This window comes from Bombus bifarius, unplaced genomic scaffold (assembly GCF_011952205.1).
Source record: "Bombus bifarius isolate JDL3187 unplaced genomic scaffold, Bbif_JDL3187 scf7180000009432, whole genome shotgun sequence".
Lineage (NCBI taxonomy): Eukaryota > Metazoa > Arthropoda > Insecta > Hymenoptera > Apidae > Bombus > Bombus bifarius.
In genome coordinates, this window is record NW_022885113.1 from 562861 (window position 1) to 581368 (window position 18508).

The 18508-nt window shown below is 35.8% G+C and overlaps 2 protein-coding genes across 2 annotated transcripts; one reads left to right on the forward strand and one right to left on the reverse strand.

Annotated features, from left to right (window-relative positions):
* The first annotated feature begins 565 nt into the window (after positions 1–565).
* LOC117215176 lies at positions 566–3145 on the forward strand. The gene is made up of 4 exons (XM_033461584.1): positions 566–740; positions 1014–1169; positions 2511–2672; positions 2927–3145. Exons 1-4 carry the CDS (start codon positions 690–692, stop codon positions 3071–3073), a joined length of 516 nt encoding a protein of 171 aa, XP_033317475.1. The 5' UTR covers positions 566–689; the 3' UTR covers positions 3074–3145.
* A 2824-nt stretch (positions 3146–5969) lies between these two features.
* Positions 5970–17978, reverse strand: LOC117215189 (centrosomal protein of 290 kDa-like). Its single transcript, XM_033461607.1, has 8 exons — positions 17475–17978; positions 16697–17107; positions 14240–16558; positions 12038–13907; positions 10395–10508; positions 9327–9517; positions 8675–8719; positions 5970–6426 (listed from the first exon to the last, which is right to left on the reverse strand). The coding sequence occupies exons 1-8, from the start codon at positions 17976–17978 to the stop codon at positions 6100–6102; spliced, it is 5781 nt and encodes a 1926-aa protein (XP_033317498.1). The 3' UTR covers positions 5970–6099.
* Positions 17979–18508: the final 530 nt, after the last annotated feature.

The following is an 18508-nucleotide window of genomic DNA, read 5'->3' on the forward strand; positions in this document are numbered from 1 at the left end:
AATTGAATCTACGATTAAACATTTTGCTATTTATATATTTATTTCATCGTATATTATGCAATAATATAAACAATATTGTTGCGAGTACTTATTTAGCAGCCAGAGTGGGAGGAAACAATGTCTTCACTGTATAAAGAGTGAACCTTCTGGAACGTTTAATACATAATCCGATGAGTTCTAATCTCGCAACAGTATTAAAATTCTTCTAAACACGTAAGTTGAAAAAATATCTATTGTATGTATGTTTATGATAGTTGACGATTTAGTGTCGCTTTGAGGAAAGGTTAGATAATGCGTCTAATATCGATGTTACAAAAAGCTGTTGAAATATGTTTGCGGCGAATACGTTGCTATTTGTCAATGAACATATGTAATGATAAATAATAACATAATAATAGTATACTTACATACGTAATAAATAATAACATAATGATAGTATAGCAATCTTTACTATGATCCTCGTAATTAAAAATGTACAATGTTCGTGACAAATGTTTTTATGTAGTTGTTCATTGTAGTAGTTTCACGACTATAAAAGACAATAAGTTGTGATAAAATCACAGATCCACCAGATGTTACATTACCAAACGGGATTCTTTTCCTGGGATAACCGAATGACAATATTATTCGCTAACAGATTGAAATAGTCCATTTAATGCTACTTGCTGTCTAGGATACTAGCTGTCAAGATGCTCTTCTGGTTGTTCACAGTCTGCGCGTTAGGATGGTGCATGGTGCAGGTAAGGATAAAATAATTGAATAATTAACTTTTTCCTACAAATGATGTATTAAGTCGTGTAGTAAGTTTATTTTCTCTTTGGAGTAATATTTTATGAAATACTATAAAAACGTTCCACGTTGTTCAAAAGTTCGAGGTACGTTTGCTTTTTGGATGAAACAAACCTATTGTAATTATAACCATTTTTTTAGTAGAAATAATTACAGTTTGAATATTACAAGAAAATAATACATTTTTAATTTTAATTTAAGTAATTTATATTTGTTAATATAAGGCAGATTACGACATACTATTGGAAGATATTGACTGTAGTCAAATTAATGAAGAATATATAAAGTCATGCGATCTTGAACTAAACTATGATAGCACATATGGGGCTAGTCTGAACGTGTATGTAGAGATCATTAAAACACTTCCTGAGGACACTAAGGTATGTATTTAAAGTATTTTCGATTACAGTATCATAAATAACGATTAATCATTTAGCTTAAACAATTTAATAAAAATTTCAATACATTAGGTTGTCCGAAAAGTGTCTTTCTTTCGCAAACGTGTTTTTTTACAACAGTGCACCTTCATGCACAATCGTGATACCAAGTCTGTGAAATGTCGCGGTGTTTATCTCAACAGAACAAAATGGATCGTACGTAATTCGACAAAATAATATAAAACAAAAAACGTTGTGCATCTATTATTTCCTCATAAAACGAAAGAAACCTTTCGAACAACCTAATATATGTAGTTGTAGTACAACCATCTTACGTCAACTAAGATTGTCGCTCTAATTTTTTATATTTCGTATATTGGCTGCTATTTCTACCTACATATGTACGTGCATATAAGTATCTTGCTATATTCGAAATTTTTCTACAATTGCTTTGAATATTAATCATTTTTAGTTGTTTAACTAATAAAAACATGTAAAAATTTGTAGTTGTTAACACATATTCGAGTTTATAGTTTAAATGTACATTTACCTCAATGTAACAGTAATATCATCAAGTGTTTTAATTACTTAGCGCTGTGAGTAGGAAATAACTATGATACGTAATACCTACCTGGAATACCTACTTACAAGGGAAGAAGTTTTTGTAATGTAATCATGATTACTAACCGTAAGTTAACTTTGCATCTCATTGAGATGCGTCTTCTTATCGATCTCTTTGAATAGAGAAAATTCCGCTTTCTTAGAGGAAAATGATGAACGTATATCCATTGAAAAAAAAATGTTATTTGCATATTTTCTTCTTACAAGTATTCAAACGATCATTATAGCGAGACCAGTGAATTCTCTAATTAAATCTCTTTTTTTTATTTGAGTTCTTCCAATTATACATGAAAGAGAAATAAACGACGATTAGATTAAAAAAAAGATATATGTATGTATATAGTAATTAGGTAAATTAATTATGTGGTTTTAGAAAAGCTTTATTAAAATAGAAATGGCTTTTATATTATCTTCTCTATTAATAATATGTATTATAGTTTATATTAAAACAATAATCCTACCACGAAAACGGAGTGATTAAAATAAAGGTTAAAAAATTCATTATATTATCATGTAACGCATGTATTATTATAATACATATTATGATATATACAAGACATATTAATTATATCTCCTTGTAATAGAAACGATATGAAATTATGTAAAATATATATAATATATAATATATATAATAGATATTATATATATAACCTATACATGATAGATTACAGAATTACTCGTATCATTAAATTAATATTCGTATCATCAACATTTGTTTTATAGGTAACAGCCGACGTATTTACGGTTCGAATGGGTGAATATACGGTTGATCTTGGGCTTCATGTAGATAAAAGTATTTGTGAGATTGTAGCGGATTCAAAATCTATAATGGTACCTATGCTAAGAGCAATCGACATGGATAACGATAATTGCCCTCCGGACCCGGTGTGTAAACAATTTGATACTCAAAAATATAATACAGACGAGAACCTTAATTTATTTTTATCAAAGAGGAATTAATTATTTTTTCATCCATATTTTATTATATGCCTAATAAAATACAAATTTTGTTTTTTATTCTGATAAACTATTTTACAATATATGTACATATGTAATGAGCAAAGAAAGAAATCATCTTGTATTACATACATTTTTCTGAGAACGTTAGGTAATTAACTTTATAATTTATTACATTTTAGGGGGTTTACCAACTAGAAGACTACGTAATTGACAACATGGATGGTTTACCGCCATCACTTCCCGATGGTCATTATTTATTTAATATGACATTAACAAACGAAGATACCACCATAGTGCACATTGATGTTTATATAAGAATATACTGATCAATTTTTCGAACCTATGTTCGTATAGAATTCAAAATAATGTTTAAAATAAAGATTGACCAGCAAGCATACTATACGTTGTTTACAGTATTTTAAATATTCTTACTGAGGTATCTGCTAACTTATAGTTATTGAATTAGCGTACGTATTTTGCTACATATTGCAGATGAGTTGCGATTTTACGGATGAGTCAGTAAATTAACCCTCGCAGCCAGGTCACCATAATTTGATCTATAGATCGCTCACCGTATCAGCCGACTCGCATCTTACAGAAAATAAAACGACGAAAACAAAACAATGTTATTGCAAAACTATCTGTCTGTGGATCAATTTAACCCAGCATTCGGGCTCTCCGTTGCTATTTCACTATTCGGTACCCAAAAAATTAGTTATGAGGATTCATAATTGATTTTTACTAACCTTTCAATTGTCCCTTTATGAAATCAGCAGATGACCCAATATTTATGTGTATCTATACATACTTGCAATATTTATTTTCACCATGCCACTTTAATTATAATCTCTTTTATGTTTTACATTTTAATTATAATCATTTTACATATTATAACATACACTCCTTGTCAAAGAGATAGCCCAGGTGTGCTATCCTTTATGTTTTCGCACGTTCGCGGGGAGACACGATCTCGAAGAAGCGCGCCAACGGGAGTCGTAAATTCCCGTTACGATTTGCTAATCGACGCCGCGAATCGTTCGATCCCTTATTTCTTTTGGGATAATAAGGGCGGTTAAATGAAAGATAACGCTGCTGCTAACAGGTTATTATATATTTTCACAAACCAACAACTTCGGTGTAACACAAAATGAATATTTGCTATGAGGTGACTACGAATGAGTGCGACCTGAGTCTCTAGGCGGATTATCGCGTATACTGATGGATTTGTCGACTCACTGTATTCGAATTGCTGACCGCTTGACGAGATGCTTGATTGAGACTGACTGATCTTCGGGTGTAAACCCGGTCGAAGGATGTTGACTGTTCGAAGGATGTAAAATCAGTGATGTTCGGAGACGATGCTGTGGCGGAGGAAAGCTAAGGATGGGTGTGTCTAGCGCACGGGACCATCGGATTTGTTGGTGACGATTTTGACTAAGGGAGCGAGGGAAATAGTCTTCGTTGTTAATTAGTTAAACGAAGGGTCTTAACCGCCCTCGAGAGAAAGTGGTTCGTGGGAGGAAAGTTGCATCATACGCGAGAAAAACCAACTTTCCCTTGTCAAGTCGTAGTAGACAAAGGTCTTTAGAAATGCTTTGGAAACAGACATTTGTTCAGTTTAAAGGACCTCGATTAGGAAATTCCTGAGATTTATGGAAGGTACTTGAGACTATTGAGGGTATGCGGTGAGTATCCGAAGACATCTGGTTGCCATCTTGTCCGCGGTGTGTGGCCTGGGCTAGGTAGAGTGTTACGCGACGTAACACTTTAATTTCTCAATGACGCGTGTAAAGTTTTTCGTCTGTAGCGTATAATATTAAAACATTATGAGCTCAGAATATGCGGTTCGTTGAAAATAATTAAAAATATTATGAGGTTTAGTGTGTAACAAAAAAAAATTGTTTTATTCTAAGAACGAAATAATAGCACACTCTGTTAGTATGTTTAGAAATTGCTCAGTAGTTTATGATCTATCAACGAGTAAAGATAACAGTGCAATATTATATAAATTTGTAAGTATGGAACGCGGAAAAATATTAAATAAGTCTGAAAAAAAGCAAATTCCTGAACTAAAGCAGCAACAGTTGTCAGTAGCAAAAATATCGAAAGTAATAAGAAGAAGTCGTAAAGTAATACAGAATTTCTTAAAAAATGTTGAAGATTATGACAAAAAGAAAAGTACTGGTCGGCCGTTATCGTTATCCGATCGTGATAGGCGAGCAATTTTGCGTGTAACTTCCAACTCGCAGTTAACAACAAAGCAAATAATGGGAAAATCTAGTGTTTTGGATTTGGGTATGGTTGTCGCGTAATTTTTGGGTTGGTTGGTGAAAATAAAATATAGTTGAGTCGTAACACAACTATTAACTTGGTTTTAATCAACCTTTATTATGAATTCAGCAATCACAATGTAACACGCACTGAATTAACATAAATCACAATTCACTCCAACCACGTTATGTCAGACTTAGTTACAACGATACATTAAGTACGCGACTTATAAGAGTAGAGACCGACATAGATATGTTGACTATTCTAAGGATATAGAATAAGTGAAGTCTTACTGACGATACTGTGTCTGAGGAAAGCTAGGGGTGGGGGTATCTAAGGACAAGGGACGGAATTTACGACAGGAAATACTCGCTTGATCCGAACGACCTTAACTATAAAAATGCCAAGTGCTCCTGGTAGGCACTTAAGACTATTGAGGGTGCGCGCCAGGGATATGCAGGTATGTGGGTGCCATCCTGTCCGTGGTGTATGGCCTGGTCTCTGATATGAATTGACGTTACATGGTCGTTGTCACATAAGCAAAGTCAGCCTCTGTTCTGTTCTCACATGTAACTCAATTTTGTTTTTTTAATTATTAATATTTTGGATTATGCTTACCTGAAATGTAATTACAAAGCAACTTTCTTTTCAATTTAAAATTGCATTCAACTGCCAGAATTATGAGTGAATTACAATACATTGTTCGCATTCTTATGAATATCAAGGCCCTCTTTCTATTTCGTCGGGCAATTTTCATTTTTAACGTATTGAACATTTAGAGATGCGGAACTAACGTGAAAACAACAAATCACACAAGAAAGTTCGAATATTAATTTTGTAACGACATACTTTTTATTTACATATACTTACATCGGCGATCATTAAATAAGAAATAGATGTATCATCGATAACACAATTTCAGGACCTATGTTTTCTTGTACGGTTTGTTGATCTTATAGTTCACTAAAAATTCGTTAAATTCATTAGCTTCAAGAACCGAGGGAATATAATTCTTCTCATCCGTGGAATGTCTTGGAGAAAACAATCGTCGAACGATGAACGAGGTTAAAGGAAAACCGGATTACGGTGAATCATCTATGCTATGCTGAAGGTTCAAATTGCGTTTTCTCTCAAAGTTCATCTGATCGGAGATTCGAATTAAGTTAGCCTGCTCGTTTTGAAGAGCCCTCCTCAGCTCCTGAAGCTTCCAATCTGCCTCCGTTCGCTTTTCCGCTATCTGTTTCTGCAAAGCAGCTATACGCTGGTTCAAAATATTATAATCCGTCTTTGACGAAGTCGCTGGTTCATAACCATCGCACGGCACCGCTCTACTGTCCTGGTGCACCATGTCCAATGTCAACTGACAAATCTTATCGTGAAGCTCAGCTAACTGTGTCAATGTCAATGACTGCAAAGAAAAAGAACAAAGGAAAAGATTGGAAAATATTTACGTAATGTCGTATTTTTATGGGCATAACTGAAAGATTGTCATCACAGAGAATAGATTCAATTGATAAAGCTGACAATTAAGTTAGAAATATCCCATTTTTTGATAGATGAACAAAATTATGAATGTAATTTGCTTAAAGTTATATTATTTAACTTTTTACTTCAATTTGAAGATACATTTAGAACATTCAATTTAATAGAACGGAGAAAGTAGGACATTTATTATTAGGTGAAGTAAAAAGTTCTGAGCGCTTTTTCGCTTTATTTCGACGATGAAATTAACATAGTCAAGATTATTCGATTTAGATTAAATATGCGCCGTTTTGTTCGATTACTTTTGTCCATTTTGAAGGCAATTTCATAATTCCGCGGTTGAAGAAGTCCTCGTCCCTATTGGTAAAAAACTTGACCAGCTCATTTTCACAAGCCTCTCTTGAGGCCAGTTTTGTACCATCAAGAAAATTTTGCAAAAACTTAAAAAGGTGATAATCGCTTGGTGCCAGGTCTGGACTGTACGGCGGATGCGATAGAACCTCCCAGCCAAGCTCTCGGAGCTTCTGACGCGTCGTTAAAGATGTGTGCGGCCTGGCGTTGTCTTGATGGAACACAACACCTTTCCTATTGGCCAATTCTGGCCGCTTCTGGTCGATCGCCTGCTTCAGTCTGGTCAGTTGTTGACAATAGAGGTCCGAATTAAGTGTTTGCCCCGATGGGAGCAGCTCATAATGGATGATTCCCTTCCAATCCCACCAAACACACAATAAAACCTTCTTGGCCGTTAATCCACGCTTGGCGATCGTTTGGGCCGGCCCACCGCGATTGGACCACGATCTTTTTCGGCTGTTGTTCTCGTATGTGACCCATTTTTCATCGCCAGTCACCATCCGCTTCAAAAATGGGTCGATTTCGTTACGTCTCAACAAAGAATCGCAGGCATCAATTCGGTCCAAAAGGTTCTTTTGCGTCAATTCATGTGGCACCCATACGTCGAGCTTCTTCTTGAGACCAGCCTTATGCAAATGGTTCCAAACGGTTTTCTGGCTAATCTTCAGTTCCTGGGCAATGGAATAAGTGCTCACATGCCGGTCCGACTCGACGATTTCCATGATTTTATCCACATTTTCGACGATTGGCCTACCAGAGCGTGCCTCATCTTCGACGTCCATATTACCAGAACGGAATCGTTGGAACCACCGCTTTGCTGTTGCATTCGATACTGTACTGGGTCCATAAACAGCACAAATTTTTTTGGCCGCCTGCTCCGCCTTTTCACCTTGGTCGTAGTGGTACTGAAGAATGTATCGAATTTTCTCTTTTTTTATCTCCATTTTCGAACGCTGTAACACACAACTGGCTTCACCGAACACAAAACTGACAAAGAACCTTTTTGATGCGTAATATCACCTTGAAATCGGTGTATACTATGACTCGATGCGATGTGCACATCGTGAGATATGGCTCACTAAAGACATCTAGCGAAAAACGCTCAGAACTTTTTACTTAACCTAATAATTTCTGAAGTACGGAATGATTTATTAGATCTATCAGGTTTATTCAGTTAGTAAGTAACATCACTAATCCACATCATTGTGATTCACATGCGGTAACCAACGTCGGGGTAATACAATATTATATCGATATTACATAATTCAATAACGCACCAATATTCGTATATATCAAAAAATATTTGTACTATCTATATGTTAAACATTTCCATATATGAATAAAGCGCTTTTTAAATTATTTTTCATTATAGAAATTCTTGATAATGTTACAGCATCGATTCTCAATAACTGATGATTTGAAAGATATAATCAATACCAATAAATTTGCAGGTAAAATGAGAAATAAAGAATTCAAATTTCTCTTATGAGAAATTACGCATGAATTATTAACGTTTATGTTAAAATTTATTAGTTTGTTGAAGATTCGAATCTAGAACCATTTCACGCGAAATCTTATGACAATACATTTTTTCATTCTTACATTTTTAAATGGATGCTTTTTTATCAAAGATTTGAATTATCTATCTATAAATATGTTTCTCTCACCTTTCATCAAGGAAATCTTTTTTGCATAAAAATTGTAGCTAGTGCCAAGTCCCGATTAACATAGAATCATTCGGCCATTAGAAATATACAAAAATAAAATTCCAATACTATGTAAATTCTACTAGTATATCTAATGGATCTCGTCTTCGGACTTACGTTCAGCCAGCTGTCAGGATCGAAAATGCCCTCGCCAGGTTTAGCCTGTGCATTACATTAAAATAATAAATGATCGTATTAATACATATACATATAAATATGAGTTTTTTCGTAAAGCTACATCTAATTGTTAATAAATACTGTTATTAAGTATCTTTATTATTAAGAATCATATTTTATTTAAATATTTAAATATACCATAAATATTTATGCTTTTATACATTTTTAAATATTACGAAAAAAAACCAAAACAATGTGTTGATTTTTATTTTAATAGATATTATTATGCAGACTACTTCAATAAAACGAATAAACCTAATTATACCTAATTATAATAGAAGAAACGTAAAGTCGTTTATCATTTATCAATAGTCACAGTTTTTTTATCCTTAAAAACTTTAAAATAATAACATAATTTTAATTTAGGTTCTTACCTTTTCAGTTGTCAAAATAGTTTAAAATGAAAGAAATTTCGAAAACTGCTTTAGTAGGAAATTATTCAAAAAAACAGAAACAATCACTTGATACGTTATCAATAAATCAATTCCCTTGTTAACTATGTTATATGTTAGTCTTTCGAAATATACGACTTAAAATATTTAAAATATAAAACTTGTTTAATATACCTATCTATCGCATATGTTATACATACTCCAAGATTTTTTATTTCCTGTTCCGTTTGATAGATATCATTAGATAAATCATGAGATTTCTTCAACAAATCTGCAATGTCTTTCTTTAATACTGGATCAATTTCTGGTTCTTCTTCCGGCCTGTCCGCCATTTTCGGTTCTGTAGCTTTACCTTCCAAATATCTAATATAATTCCGAATGCGCAGCACACCTATTTTAAATGTTACAAAATGTATATTTTACATTTTGTAATTTAAGGTATAAATTCGGAATACAATATACTTTAATAACTAAAGATCTAATAGGTTATGACTATGAATACTATCAAATGTAAATCGTTAAAATTGTAGAAACTCTAAAACTCTGAATTTGGAAACAATTCGATATACCTTTCTTTGATTTAACATATTTTTATTTAAGAAACTTTTTTTTTATTCGTTTTAAAATTTCATGATTTTTTCTTCAGCTATAATAATTATTTCCCTCCTCTATCAATTTAATTAGCATAATATTGCGTCGTATTTAGTAATATACATCATAATGTAAACATTAGATGTAACCACGATGGATTTTTATTTCTCATTTTAAAGCAAGCATGGAAACGAAAATTCTTGAACTTTGAACTATTCATGCACTTTCATCTTTTTCAATGAACGAGGAAAAATATTTGTAGCATATATAATAATATGTAAACAATTTTATGAGTAAACAATTATGAGTATTTATAAATATTTACAATAAAATTAAATAAATTTAATGCGATTCGATATACGATACACGTCATTGAGAAGTATTAATTTAAATACGATTTATTTCAATTATATAGTCACACTTTTATGTGAGCTATTGACAATGAGATCTTAATAAATAATTGTAGAATCGGCAAAGTTTTTAAGATTGTAAGCTCATTTAGATTAAGATCAGAAATTACATCAAATAAAAATTCTAAATAGTCGTATTCAGTAACATTCGTTAATAACAGTTGCTTTAATCGTGAATTTGCGGTTGTAACAAGCAATAAAACGATAAAAATCAGTCTTCGGAACTTTCGCGTTCTTTATTTGTAGAAAAGTTAATGTAATTTTTACCTTCATTCTGTTTTTTGAATTTCTTCCCCAGTAATTCATTCCCCTTTATGAAATCACCGCAGTCATCCAAAATATCTTTGTCCATCTCCGTTTCCTTGGGCTCCACCTTTTTCACTGCATAAAATTGATTTCATTAAAAATATTTTATATATATATATGTCGGGTTTACATTAGAATTAGGGTTAGGGGCGTGAAACGAATCTTCGTTTGGATTACACGTTGTCGTTATGCAAGAGAGAAGACATTGACTAGTGCAAATACGATTATCATAGAACCGGACAAATAACCGTGGTAGTTAGATACTCGAGAAACTAATGACAATGATCCTAGGTTCAATAACGAATCCGCTGTCAACGGGATAACAGGATGCGCCTTCCTCCAAAGCCCAAATCGTACTCGACTTTCTTGGCTACGATGGAAGTATAACTAAACTAACTCTTTGTTAAAACGTGGAATATCCACTGTTACGTCGCGTAACACTCTACCTAGCCCAGGCCACACACCGCGGGCAATATGGCAACCAGATGTCGTCGGATACTCGCAGCGTATCCTCCATAGTTTCAAGTACCTTCCATAAATCTCATAGATTTCCTAGAAAAGGTCCTTTAAACAAAACAAACAAAGACTATTGTCTACCACGGCTGGACAAGGGAAAGTTTGTTTTTCTCACGCACGCTGCAACTTTCCTCCCACTAACCACTTTCTCTCGAGGGCGGTTAAGACCCTTCGTTTAACCAATTAAAAACGAAGCCTATTCCCTCACTCTCCTAAATAACATCGGCACCAACAAATCCGATGGTCCCGTGCGCTAGACACACCCATCCTTAGCTTTCCTCCGACACAGCATCGTCTCCCAGGACAGTACTGATTTTACATCCTTCGAACGGTCAACATCCTTTAACCGGGTACACACACCCGTAGATCAGTCACTCACTCATCTCGTACATACGCACCAGTGTAACTATCCTCGTTATAAGTTGTGGAATAAACGGTGAAATATAACTTACTACTGTGTCAAATTCATTCAACCACCTCTGTTATCTTAATCGAAACAGGGGAACGACTGCTTCGCGGCGTCGATTCACCGAATCGTAGCGAGAATTTACGCCTCTCGCTGACGCGTTTTCCTCGCGACCGCGTCTCTCCGCGATCGGTCGTAACATCCACCGAGCGTACAGACGCTAAGTAACTCGCTAATACGTCCTCACGAGAGAATTTGTAACTCCCAGCAAAAAACCAAAAATAACATCAAATGCAAATGCTAGGTGGGCTTTCTTTTTTTTTATTAACGTGGAGGAAATCCGCACGGACACCAGGCCGCTTCTGGGGAAAAGCGGCGTGGTAGTGCCGGACTCCAACCAACTAAAACCTCCACGATGACCGTCTCGGCCCGGGCCCGGGAACCGGTGTGAGCGATATATTCTTACAGTCTAAAAATATCAGAGCACAAGCACTTTAAAGTCGAAATAAGAGGAGAAGATTGTCGCTGTAAAATTATACCTGATACTGTCTGAGGTAAATAATAATATTAAATGCCGTTCATTAACCACTCTGCTAAAATTTGCGAAGTGACTTGAACAAAAGATCAACTACTTGCTCTTCTAATTTGGATTCCAAACAAATTGAAAGGATAATTATCATACCTTCTTTCAATTTTGCATTTTCTCTTTTCAGCTTTCCCAATTCCTTGCGTAGCCTTTCCCTCTCCTCTTGGCAATCGAATAACTGGCTTTTCAGTTTCTCATTTCCATCTTTTAACTCGTCATTCTCTTTCTTCAATTTATCCAGATCCATGGCTAGCGCAGTATCGCGTTCTCTGTGCCTATTTTTCTCATCCCTTAGTTTACCTAATTCCGACCGCAATTCACCATAATCGCTTTTCAATTTATCCAAATCGGCTTTTAATTTATTCACTTCGTTCTTCGCCGTGTTTAAATCGTCCTGCAGTTTTGCATTTTGCGACTTCAAATCTGTCAATCCATTACGCAATCTTTCGTTCTCTGTTTGACAATCGGCTAACTCACCCTTGAGATTCGCATTCTCCTTCTTTATTTTGGCTAATTCTTTCTCCAATTCTGCGTTCCGTTCTTTCTGACTATCTCTCTCCTTCTTCAGGTCAGCTAATTCAGACTTCAATTTGTCGTAATCGCTTTTTAATTTGTCCAAATCATTTCTTAACCTATTCGATTCCTCTATGGCGTTATTTAAATTGTTTTGCAGTTCTGCATTCTCTGATTTCAATCTATCTAGCTCTGGCCTCAGCCTATCCAGTTCTTTTTTAGCATCTTCTAATTGTTTCTTCAAAGGCTCGAGCTCGTTCACTGTGTTCTCGAGATCGGCTATTTTGTTATTCAAGTCGTCGTTTTCTTTCTCTAGATCGTTTAGCTGTTTCTCCGCTTCTGCCAATTTGTTTTTCGTTCCAGTTAACTCCGTCGCCAACTTTGCATTGTCATTCTTTAGATTCGCGTTTTCGTTCTTCAGATTCGCGTTTTCGTTTCCCAGCTTCGTATTATCGTCCTTCAGAGTTTCTAATTGCCCGTTCAACTTGGTTAATTCCACATTCAGCTTTTCGTTCTCGTTTCTCAGCTTATCGTTTTCGCTGCGAACCTTATCCAACGCCGCTTTTAGAGCGGTCAGCTCATCCTTCATGTCGGCCAATTCCTTCTTGGCCGCATCTTTTGCGGCCATCTGCTCTTCTAGCTCGTTTGTACGATTGTTTAGCTGTTCGCGAAAACGATAGAGTTCGTTGACCAGTTCTTTTTTCTCGGCTAGCAAATCGGATAGTTCACTTTCCAGCAACTTTATCTTTGCTTCCGCGTCCGCGAGCGCCTTCTTCAGCTTATCGATCTCGTTCTTTATACGATTGTTTCCCTTTGTCAGTTCATCCAACTCATTTTTCACTTCGTTTAATTGTTTTTGCAACCTATCGTTCTCAGTTTGGCAAATTTGCAGATCTGCCCTCAATTTTTCCGCAGCTGCCTCCTCTGCATTCAAGATTGATTTCAATCTATCGATCTCTGCTTTCTGTCCATCGCCTTCTCCTTTCAGCCTAGTATACTCATCTTCGAAATTTTTCCTATCTTGCAGAAGGTTTACATTCTCCTCTTTAAGAGAATCTAAATCAGCCATCAACTTATTATATTCGTCCTTTAAACTTTTCAAGAGATCCAATTGAGACTTTAGTGCGTTATTGGCATCTCTTAATATAGAAACCTCTTCTTTGCACTTCTCCAGTTCATTTTTTGTTACCGCAAGCTGTCTTCCTAGGTCGTCTATTTCGTTTCTGTATCTGTTGTTGTCAGCTCTCAATTTACCTAGTTCCTTTTTCAAGGCATCCAGTTCCTCCTTCAAGGCCGCAATTTCTGAATCACCCTTATTTCTGGCCGATTTTTCTGCTTCGAATGCTTTTTCCTGTTGCTCGAGTTGAGAAGTTAAATCGACAAGCTTCTTGTCAAGCTCGCCTTTCTCAATCTTGAAACGGTACATCTCTGCTTCTAGTGCTTTCTTCGAAGCCTAGTAGATATTAAAATCAAATTTAGGAACATTGAAAATGATACAAGTGTTGTAGATTAATGGATGTTTCACTTCTTTTCAATTAATTTATAATTAATAAATAAAGACATTTCTCGTATGAAAGATACAAATATTTTTAATGAAAAATTACGCTAAAACATTAAAATTATTGCTAAAATACCTAAAATACTTAATAAATTTATGTATGTTATGCATATACGTATGTATAACATAATACTTAGTACCAAAATTTAATAATACATTATAATAAAAATATATACCAAGATAAATACGCATTTTTACGTTAATACTTATAAATCAACACAATTTACCTGGCATTCGAGCAAATCTTTCAAGGCTTTCTCAAGATCAGCTTTCGATTTATCAATGTCCAACTGAAGTTTGCAGTTCTCCATTTTCCAATGATCTATGTTTGCTTCCAGTTTAGCAATTTTTTCTTTCAATTCATCGATTAATTTCTTCAGATCAGCAATCTCTCGTTTCAGATCCGCACATTCCGAGTTCAAATTCGATAGATCATGATCCATATCCAATAACTTGGCTTTTAGACCTTGATTTTCCTGTTTCAAAGTGTCATTTTCTGTCCTAGCATTGGCCAGGTTCTTACTTAGATCGTGCACCTGATCCTCCAGTATCTTCAGATCGTTCTGTATCTTTTCATTGTCAGCCGTTTCTCTAGCCAATTTTGCTTTGAAATCGTTGGCCTCGTTCTCCAAACTCGTCAAATCGTCCCGCAATTTATCATTTTCACTATGCAAACGGGAGATCAGCGGCTCCAGAGACCGAATTTTCTCCTCAGCTCTGTCGAGATTAGCCTTTAATTTATTCAATTCGTCGTTCGATGATTGCAATTGTTCCCGTGATTTTCCAAGTTCGTCTTTTAATTTGTCATTCTCTTCCTTGCACGAGTTTATCTCTCCTTTCAGCTTCTCATTTTCAGCTTCCAGATGATCCTTCTCCACTCTGAATTTTTCGTTTTCCATCTTACAGTCGCTCAATTGCTTGCTCAATCGATCTCTTTCGCCTTTCAAAAGAGAATTCTCATTCTTCAGATTATTTAACTCCGCCGACAAACTGTCCCCTTCGCCCCTCATTCCCTGAATTTCAGACTTCAAACCACTGTTTTCAGTTCTCAGCTGATCCATCTCGCCAACACATTTATCCAGTCCGTTTTTCAAAGAACCTATCTCAGATTTCAATTGATCCATATCCTCTAAGGTTTTTTCCAATTCATGTCTCAAACGATCAACTTCACCAAGTAAATCCTCATTTTCCGACTTCAATTTATCGAATGCCACTAATTTTTCTTCCAATTCCGCGTTTTTTGCTTTCAGATTGGCGATTTCTTTCGTTAAGCGATCATCAAGTCCGTGAATATCAGACTTGAATGCTTGATTCTCCAATTTAAGCTGGTCGCTCTCAGTTCTCAGCTTTTCCATCTCGTCCACGCACTTATCGAGTGCGTTTTTCAGAGATGTTACTTCGGATTTCAATCGATCAACTTCTTCCCAGGCTTTTGCCAATTCCTGTTTCAAACGATCTACTTCATCAAGCAAATCAACATTTTCTAGTTTCGTTTTATCCAATTCACTTAACTTTTCTTCCAATTCTGAGATTTCTGCTTTTAAATCGTCATTGTCTTTCATTAAGTGATCGGTAATTGCTTGCATCTCAGACTTCAAGGTTTCGTTCTGTTTTTTGAGGTCGCCATTTTCGATTCTCAGCTTTTGCATCTCGCCCACACAACTATCGAGTCCATCCTTCAAGGAACCTATTTCGGATTTCAATTGATCAATGTCCTCCAACGCTTTTTCTAATTCTTTTGTCAGAAGATCTACTTCAGCCAGTAAATCTGTATTTCTTCCCTTTAACTTATCCATCTCCTCCAGCTTTCCTTGTAATTCTATTATTTTAGATTTCAAATCATCATTTTCCTTCGTTAAGCGATTCTTTTCGAACTTGCAGTTCTCTACTTGTTCTTGCAGCTTTGCAAGTTCAAGTACCTTATCCTTATCCGTCGCTTTTAACGCGTCACCAGCGGCTTTTAGTTCCTCCGCTTGCCTTCTGGAATCCTCAAGGTCATCCCTTAACGCTTTCATATCTCGTTTCAGTGAATCGTTCTCAAGATTGATCCCATCGAGGCTCTTCTGTAGCTCATCCTTCTGTAGTTTCAGTTTATTAAGTTCTTTACCAGTTTCGTCCAATTTGGCTATCAGACTCTCGTTCTCCGCCATCGCTTGTTCCAGCTGCTTTTTGATACCATTATTCTCGTTCAACAATGCATCGCGTTCTTGCTTCGCCTTGGCCAATTCATCCTCCAGTTTGTTGATCTCTGCTTGCAAATTGTCCAAAGCCTGCTTCATGCTATCGTAGTCGTTCCTTAGCTGGTAATTCAAATTGTCTAGCTCCTTCATCCTTTTCATCAGATCATCGTTCTCACTCTCCAACTGCTCTAACCGAGCCCTCAACTTTTCCCTCTCGCCGACCGATGCTTCTAACGTTTCGCGAAGCTCGTCGTTCTCCTTCCTTTCGGCATCGATCTGATCTTTCAGATCGAAAATCTCCCTCTGTAACAATTCAATCTCATCTCGGTCTCTCTCCAGTTCCTTCTCCAATGCGGTCCTGGCGCCCTTTTCATCCTCCAGTTGTCCAATGAACGCCTCCATCTGTTTCCTTGCCTCGTCCAGTTCGTTCGACAAATTTTCCTTGTCTCGCCTTAAAGTGTTCACCTCACTTTCGAGATTCGCTATTATCGCTTTCGCGGCTGCAAGGTCCTCTTCGAAGCCGTGTAGCTTTTCCGAAAGTGCGTTTTTGTCCAGACAGCACTGTTCCAGCTTCGCGTTTAGCGTCTTGCACTCTTCCAACTCATTCTTCAGTTTGGTTATCTCAGCTTTCAAATCATCGATCTCGTCATTTGCCTCATCGAGTTTTGACTGTAATTCTGCCGTCTTATTCTTGCACTCCTTCTCCAAGTTGTTCCTCTGCTCTAGTAAATCTATTATCTGATCGTCTCTATCCTTCAGTGCTTCTCGCAGTTTGTTTAGTTCGTTCAGTAATTCAGTTTTCTCTGATTTGAGATCATGTAACTCTGATTTCAGGTTCTCCACTTCGGATTTCAGAGAAGATAACCCCAATAAGTCTATTTCTGATTGTCTTAGGTTGTTCAGCAGTCCTGCGATCTAAAAAAGGAGCTACAGTTTTTTAATTGTTTTTAATTGGTATCATGGTTTCGGTTAATATCATATTTTCGAATTTCATTAAAAAATATTTTATTTATATATATGTCGGGTTCCCATTATGATTAGGGGCGTGTAACGAATCTTCATTTGGATTAGACATTGTTATTATGCAATAGAGAAGACATTTACTAGTACCAATATGATTATTACAGAATTTGACAAGTAACCGTGGTAATTAGATACTCGAGATGGTATTATCGTTTTACAATATTAACAAACTTTTACTGCTATATAATAAATTTTACAAACTTATTTGGAATAGCCAGCTGACGTTAACTTTAAGTTTAGAACTATCGAGATGTAATACCTTGTCATCTTTCCTCCTAAGTTCCTCTTTCATGGCTTCTATCTGTTCCTCTAAACCTTTTTGACTGCTCATCGATTCCAGTTCTTTGTTCAGTGCATCGATTTGCTCGTCCCTTTCTTCTAACTGCTTTCTTAGATCAGCCACGATATCCTCGCAGTTGTTCAGCTTATGCAATAAATCTGAAATGTCAATATACTCCGGCACTGTGGTTGTTTCGGCCGTTTGCAATATCGTTTCTGGCGTTTTCTTTCCTTCGAGATCAACCAATGCACTGCGCAAATCTGTCACTTGTGCAAGAAGACGTTCGTTTTCCAAACGCAGATCATCGCAGTTCTTGGAAAGATCCACCAAGGTTTCAATCGATTTCTCCACAACTTTGGAAATCTGTTGTTCAGCCGCTTCACCTTTCATAAGATCACGCAGTTTTGCCCTTAAACGATATATCGCGGGGCAGCTGATGTCCTCTTCGGTCTGCGCCAGCTTCAACCTCAAATCCGATATCATGTCTCGCAATCTGTCAGAGCAAGAACATTTCTTTGACATCTTGCAATTGAGGTCATAAAAAATTTTCAAAGAAGTATGTTTCATGGATAGTTTTGGTAGAAGATATACATTGAAGTGATAACATTAATCAGGTTTGGAAATACAAAACATTTTGATGGATAAAATACAAATTTAAAAGGCGTAAGAGGAAATAAGCAACTCTTGTCTTATCAGGAATGTAAGGTTTCAGACTTAGTTTAGTTAAAATTTACTATAAATTACATGTGTCGAACATTAACGTCTACAATAAAAATATGAAATTTCATTATCGTAACATTAGTATATAACCAGAATGTTGGTGTGATTTCCTCAGGTGAATGTAAATTTGGAAGAAACGCTATGTATGTTTCTGCAGTCGTAGATTTATTTGAGCACAGTTAATCGACCAAACGTTCAGATACATATGAACAATGACATATATATTTCTGCTACCAATGATTCATTGTTGGGAAGCGGAAACGATTAAACGAGATCTACGAAGCGGAGAAAGT

Coding starts and splice junctions, on each gene's coding strand:
- LOC117215176 (XM_033461584.1), top strand. CDS start 690: ATGCTCTTCTGGTTGTTCACAGTCTGCGCGTTAGGATGGTGCATGGTG. Junction 1,170..2,510: donor CACTTCCTGAGGACACTAAG/GTATGTATTTAA, acceptor TTTGTTTTATAG/GTAACAGCCGACGTATTTAC. Junction 2,673..2,926: donor ATAATTGCCCTCCGGACCCG/GTGTGTAAACAA, acceptor ATTACATTTTAG/GGGGTTTACCAACTAGAAGA.
- LOC117215189 (XM_033461607.1), bottom strand. CDS start 17,978: ATGATATCGGATTTGAGGTTGAAGCTGGCGCAGACCGAAGAGGACATC. Junction 16,559..16,696: donor ACGGCTTCGAAGAGGACCTT/GCAGCCGCGAAA, acceptor GAGGATGAAAAG/GGCGCCAGGACCGCATTGGA. Junction 6,427..8,674: donor ATCCTGACAGCTGGCTGAAC/GTAAGTCCGAAG, acceptor TTTTCTTTGCAG/TCATTGACATTGACACAGTT.